The sequence below is a fragment of the Nicotiana tabacum genome, chromosome 17 (genome assembly GCF_000715075.1).
Source record: "Nicotiana tabacum cultivar K326 chromosome 17, ASM71507v2, whole genome shotgun sequence".
Classification (NCBI taxonomy): Eukaryota; Viridiplantae; Streptophyta; class Magnoliopsida; order Solanales; family Solanaceae; genus Nicotiana; species Nicotiana tabacum.
In genome coordinates, this window is record NC_134096.1 from 31,499,276 (window position 1) to 31,506,267 (window position 6,992).

At 37.6% G+C, this 6,992-nt stretch overlaps 1 protein-coding gene across 1 annotated transcript; it reads left to right on the top strand.

Moving 5' to 3' along the window:
- Window positions 1-559: 559 nt before the first annotated feature.
- Window positions 560-1,744, top strand: LOC142171762 (uncharacterized). The gene is made up of 3 exons (XM_075235461.1): window positions 560-1,071; window positions 1,132-1,351; window positions 1,526-1,744. Exons 1-3 carry the CDS (start codon window positions 560-562, stop codon window positions 1,742-1,744), a joined length of 951 nt encoding a protein of 316 aa, XP_075091562.1.
- Window positions 1,745-6,992: the final 5,248 nt, after the last annotated feature.

The following is a 6,992-nucleotide window of genomic DNA, read 5'->3' on the forward strand; positions in this document are numbered from 1 at the left end:
TTGAAGTGGAACATGTGGTACAAATACAATATTTCTAGTTTTGACTTTCACAACATAAATGTAACTCACAATATGTCTACGGAGCCTCTAGGTACAGTAGAAGAGTTGTATGGAAGTGCTGGCGACAAGGCCCTGGCTATACCTCAAAACACAAAGTACAATATCAAGTGACATCAGGCCCGGAATAGAGTAGGGCTCACCAAAATATGCTAAATAGAGAATAATTGCTAATGCGAACCAAAGTTGTCCGCTGAAGAACCACCTGCATCAATTGAAGATGCAGCGCCCTCGATAAAAGGGATGTTAGTACATATGGAATAGTGCTAGTATGTAAAGCTAAATATCCTCTTTCAGAATAGGATGCCAATATAAGGAGGACAGGTTTGCGGGAAAATTAGGAGGGGATGAAGACTACTACACCAGTTCTGATATTGGAAGTGATGATAGCACAGATGAATTAGATATTTGAGCTAAAAGGGGTATTGACTTACCTCCTAGAAGGAGAAGTAAAAAGGTAAGGTTTGACCTTGACTGCTACCTTGCTATTTTTGAGCTTGGTATGGTATTTGAAAATGCTGTAGAGTTTAGAAAAGCAGTAGCCTCATATGATGTGGAGAGCAAAGTGCAACTAACAATTAGGCCTAATGAAAAGGATAGGGTTAGAGTTAAGGGTAAAGGAGCCAAGTGTAATTGGGAATTGTATGCAAGCATTTATGGGGATTCATGTGACTTTATTATGAAAAAGTACCATCCAGCTCATAAGTGTAACACCAAAAACAAGAACAAATTATGTACTTCTAAGTACATTGCCAATAAGTATAAAGATAGGATTATTTCCCAGCCAAATATTAAATTGTGGGAAATTCAGGATTTTGTCAGGGATAAGTTAGGTTTGTATGTTGGAAGGACTATTTGTTACATGGCTAAGTGTAGGGTGATAAGTCAATTCATGGGTGATAGGAAGATGGAATTTAACAGACTTGATGAATATGCTGATATTATTAAGCAAACAAATCCTGGGAGTTCTTGCTGGATTAGAACAGATAGTGAGACTCTTCCTCGCAAGAATCTGTTTGTCTATTTCTATCTATGTTTAGATTCTTTGAAAAGAGGATGGTTATAAGGGTGCAGAAGGATCATAGGATTTGATGGTTATTTTCTAAAGGGAATCTGCAAGGGTGAGTTACTTGTTGCAGTTGGTAGAAATGGGAACAATCAAATATTTCCTATTGCATGGGATGTAGTTGATCAAGAGAAAAAATACTCTTGTATTTGGTTCATCACATATTTGATTGCAGATGTACAGTTAGGAGATGGTGTTGGATTAACTGTTATGTCAGATATGCAAAACGTAAAGTTACAATCAACTTTTAATTTTTCTTTTTCCTGCTTTATATATATACTGTCCACTAACAGTTATTACTATTTTTTGTAGGGACTAGTACCAACTATAAGGGAATTACTACCAATGGCAGAACACAAAATGTGTGCTAGACACATTTGGTCTAACTGGTCCAAAAACTAGAGAGGTGAAGAAAGGAGGAAACAATTCTGGAGATGTGCCAAAGCATCTTATGAAGTGAAATTCAAGGAAGAATTGGAAGCAATGAATAAGCTTGGTTATAAGATATGTGAAGACTTGTTGAAGTATGATAAAGAGTATTGGTGTAGGGCATACTTTAGAGAAGATTCAAAGTGTGATGTTATTGAGAATAGCATGTGTGAAACATTAATTCTTGGATAGTAGGTCCTAGGAACAAGTCTATTATAACTATGTTGGAAGAAATTAGGCACAGAATCCCGAATAGAACCATTGAAATGAGGAAGTTTGCTGAGACTTGGGTTACTGACATTGCACCAATGGCTAGGATGATACTGGAAGAGAACAAAGCCCTCTCTAGGATGTGTAAGGTTATGTGGAATGCAAAATATGGGTTTGAGGTTGATTAAGGTGTGTACAGATTCATTGTTGATTTTAGGACCATGACATGTACTTGTAGATCATGGATGTTGAGGGGCATTCCATGTCAACATGCAATATGTGCATTCTATGATAGAGAAATGGATCCAGATGATTATGTTGCCTATTGACACTATGACTGGAACTACTATCCTGAATGTAAGGGTGTATAGTTTATTGTAATGCAGTTTGTGGGCTGGAATTGTTCTATTTTTTCTAATTCATTATATTTTACAGCCTGGTATATCATCTAAGAGAGTCATATCAACTGGGACATTCAAAGATACATCTGCAACTAACATAGACATTGGATTTAAGCCCCCCGAATTAAAGTTTAAAGGAAGAAATGCAGTTACAAGGTCACAGCTTCAGCAAATGAGTGTAGCAAGGGAAAAAGACCCTTCAAGTCAAACAAGTTCAGCTGCATCTACACTGTGAAGCAGACCAGCTTTTGTTTATGTTATCTAAGATGTCACTGCCAGTTCTTTGTTTGGGAAGTTATGCTATGTTTGATACATTATGCTCTGTTAGCGTTTACTAGTTTGGGCACTTATCTCTGTTTTTGTAATCTGTAGACCAAAACAATGCTCTATTTTTTTTTTAGCTTCGATATAATGCTAGTTCATCACATTATGTAATTGAATGTTTGGGCATTTATTTTTTCAATTCATAAATATGTTTGGGCAGTTATGTTTTCAGTTCATCAATATAAATTTGTATTTCATTCATAACACAATATGGAAGTGCAGCCGAACTTAAATTTTCATCAAAAATTGTTCATTGCCATTTCATTCATAACAAGATAGTGTACATTAACAAAAGGCCAAATTCCTAGTACCCACTTACAACATACTACATTGTTCTTGAACTAATAGCAGCAACTACAACACCATTATCACCAACATATCATAAAAATACTACATTGTTCTTCAAACCACCAGCATCAGCAAAGCCAAATCCTTAGAAACAACACCACCATCACAACAAATAACCACTTCAACCGCGCAACTATTTTCTCAGTTCTTTTGACTCTCTTCAACAGACCCCGTATAACCCTCTTAGCTTGGTCGGGCATTTCATCATCATGCCATCTAAAGTATTTGCAGCTACCTCGACCCTAGAAAATTAAAAAAGAAATGTGTCCCAAAATATTAATAACGGAATTCTTTTTTAAGAAATTCAAGGGTCTAAGAAAAGCAATACGATAGACTTATCAATTTACAACCATAAAATCGACGACCTGGGTTTGCAGGTGACCATGATATAGTCAGTGGCGCATTAAACCCACAGTGGCAAATTTCCATTCCATTGCGAGAAGTGGTTGGTTTTTGTGACATAGAACTGATAAACGAGAAAGATGAGGAAGAAATCAGATAAAGATTCAAGCTTGGGCATCTAAGCTTCAGTTTAAGGGAAAAATAATGACTTTGAAAGGAGAAGAAGACGAAAGAGGAATTAGGGCTTTTTGAGAAAAATAATGGGAAAATCGGGTGTTTTAAAGTGGGTCTAATGAGTGGATTTTTTTTACCGTTGGAATATTCACCTAAGCAAAAAATAATAACATTCATGCGCTTAACATGTGTGGACCTAACGCTCCTTTGGCCGGTCATGCATTGTGTTTAAATGGTATAGCCCAAAATATAGTTAAAGTATTCAATAGGAAAAGCGCTAAGTTAAGGTGCCAAAATGGAAACTAGAGCCAAGTTTAAGGGGTCATCTATATATTTTTCCTTTAATCAATAATTCAACTAGCCTCTTTCGATTACTAAGAAGAATTAATGACTTCAACCAACAATATAATGCAATGATATTACTAGTTATGCCTCTTTCGATTACTAAGAAGAATATTAGACTTCAACCAACAATATAATGCAATGATATTACTAGTTATGCCTCTTTCGATTACATGATCAAGTGAATATAAATGCAACGATTAAATCATCCAAAGACGCTTCAATAAATAAAACTAGAGTTATAATCCACAAACAAACATCAATACACCAAACCCATCAAACCCTAAAGGGAACTACTCCATAGATGTGAAGCAATTAATCACAAATATGTTAAAAGAAAATGGAAACATAAAACGATCCAAACTGGGGTCTTGAGTGAGGATTGAATGATGAATTCCTTGTGCTTTTGCTTCTCCAACTCCTCCTTAGCCTCCTTAGTAGAATATGTGTCAAAATTCCAGAAAATAACATTTTTTCATGTATTTATACCTAGTAGGGTCGGACCTAGATGAAATCACCTTTTCCTACGCGAAATAGGACAATTACTTTGTAAAATTTGCATAGGCGCGCCACATGGGGCGACACGCCATGCGGGGCGTTAGTGGGGAAATCCAGAGAGCTAGTTCTGATGGGGAGTGGGAATTTTGTACAAGCGCGGTGCGCCGCGGGTGTGGAGATTTCTCAGAGTACAAAATTTTCCTCGCTTTTTGATGTCCAGACTTGGTCCTCGACCCCCGAAAACGATCCTGGCTTAATCCCTTCGCTTTTACTCAGATTTCAAAGTTCCAAATCACTTGAATTCATCCCATAATATCTACATAGCTAGGAATCACTCCTACAAGGCATAAAACACCCAATTAGTGCAAAACACTAGTGATGAAAGCTCAAACACAATAAAAGTGCAGTAAATTATAGTGCAATAAGAAATTAAAACACGAGATTATAGCCTACCATCATGCGTCACATGCTTTCTAGCCAAAGTTGAATAGGAGTTACCCGACATATCCCCTACTACAAGCCGCAAAAGTATGGATACACCAAGAAATTATCTCACCCAGTCGCAATAAAGAGACAAATGGTTCATCCCCGATCATGTGGACCTCTGGTGAATCTTCTTAGGGATATCAAGATTGCTCTTGAAAATCTGTAAAAAAATGATTTTGGTTCACCCACGAGCCAACGGCACGAAGCTTTTGGTTCTGTTTAGTTGATCGGTGCCAATGACGCGGAGCTTTAGCTCAGCAACAAGTACTGGTGTCAATGACACGACACTTCAATGAGGATGGTGAATATTGTGACAAGCACTTCTCCACTAAACCTTGAAGGATGGAATGCTCCACAGATTATTCCATCAAAGCCGTGAGAAGGATGATCCATGAACTTCTTCGCTAAGTTGCAAGAAAATATCATACACGCCAAGGCTCGATGGATGTGAAGTTCCACGCTCATCACCTGCAAAAGGGAGAGTGTTGATAATTTACTTCTTCGCCTGATCTAGGATGGAGAACTCACCATGGACTTATTCGTCAAATTGCAAGAAGAGGACACCATGAAACTCCTTCTAAGGCAGGGACGGAATGCGAGTCGTAACCATGGAGGTGGAAGACGGACACACTCGAGTGATTTGGTGTTTTCCAAAGCTCGACTGAAAAGGTGGATGCATCAAACTGTCGTCCACCAAAGCCTCAGCCAAAAAGGTGGATGCGCCAAGTTTTTGTCCTCCAATGCCACAAAGATGATGATGTGCCAAGATTTCCCTCGCAAACCTGCAAAAAAAAGTATGCTGCCCAAAAAACAATTCTCCTAATTTTAGAGCTTGATTCAAAAAACGTATTCTGACTGGATCAAAAAGGGTAGTGCTTCGAGTTTTATATGTGTTGTAGCTCTCCTATTCTTCTTTTCACCGGTGTAAACGGCTCATGCTTTTGACCTTCCTATCTCGAGATATGAATTTTTCGGCAAGAGTGCATAAAGCTGAAAGAGCCAGCACGTTGGAACTCATTGTGTAAATTCTGAATAGTATTTGGCATTATCTAGGAGCAATCTGGTTGTGATCTTTATAGAAGTTGTAGTTCGGGGAGTCTAGTTTTTATAGTTGCAAACCTCTTGTGATTCTGATGCTCTTGCACCAAGATATGAATCTTTCAGTGTAGGCGCGCAAAGCTAAAAACTCGAGCACGAAGTTTTAGAAATACTCCTGAGACAGTGTAGAGCGAATTTGGCTTCAAATTTTTTATATGTCATAGCATTCCGTGTCTAGTGTCAAGGAAATCAAGCGGACCGCAATTTGAACACTCGTATACCAGGTTATGAATTGTTTTTTGAAGACATGCAAATCTGAAAGGTCAAACACAATAGCACCTGAAAAGAAAACTCAAAACATTATTAAATTTATATTCGTACAAAATTTGAGTTTTACCATAAATTGGACATATACTAGGCCAAAACAATATTATGGGCTAGTATTATTGGGTCAATTATTTAAATCTAATTAAATTAATTTAAATAAAAGTCTAATAAAATTGGGCTAGCCCATTCTTCTATCAAATGGATCGGTCCATAAACCCCAAGTCCAATGGCCGACTAGGGTTTTCTTGGAGGTTACTCCACCCTAAACCTATACAAATGGGTCAAAGGAGAAGGCTAAAAGACAGCAAGTAAGCAGAAGAAAAGGCTAAAGAAGCTCTGAAGAATAGCATCAAGGTATCCCTCTACATCCGCAATCTTCGTTTGTTGTCACATCCCAAAAGCGAACTCAAATCATAGGGGGTGGATTCAGATCTTCCATTCGTGATAACCCAACACCAAATCCTGGTTCCTAACGATCTTCAAATTGTTCGTGACGCACCACAAATATGAAATCTGTCAAGCTCAAGATCAAGCTCTCAAGCTCTTGAACCATCGTTCGTGAGTAGAAGAATCATAGGACTACATCTCTTTATATTTGATATATTCTAGAGATTGTAACCCCATCACTTGAAATCGAATATAATCTTTGTCGCTATATTTCTTGTCTTGATAATTATTTTTTCAGGAACAAAATTTTGTTGTTACAGAAACAATAATAGTTTAAAGTATCAAGTCATTCTAACACAAGATTTACAGCAAGGACCACCCGAGGTACCACACCTCATAATCATAGATCACAAGTCACAAATCAGAATTCTTCTTTATAACGTCGTGTGAGCCTTACATTTTTTAAAACATTTTTTTCGAAATAGTTTCACGCGCATAAGCCTGCTTATCTCACCATGTGTGCTTCAAAATGTAAGTAATTCCTCTTACTAGCAATACGTGCA

Excerpts from the sequence above, each read along its gene's own strand:
- LOC142171762 (XM_075235461.1), top strand. The coding sequence starts at position 560 with ATGGTATTTGAAAATGCTGTAGAGTTTAGAAAAGCAGTAGCCTCATAT. Across the intron at positions 1,072-1,131 it reads ACTCTTCCTCGCAAGAATCT|AAGGATCATAGGATTTGATG; the intron begins GTTTGTCTATTT and ends ATAAGGGTGCAG. Across the intron at positions 1,352-1,525 it reads TTATGTCAGATATGCAAAAC|AGAGGTGAAGAAAGGAGGAA; the intron begins GTAAAGTTACAA and ends TCCAAAAACTAG.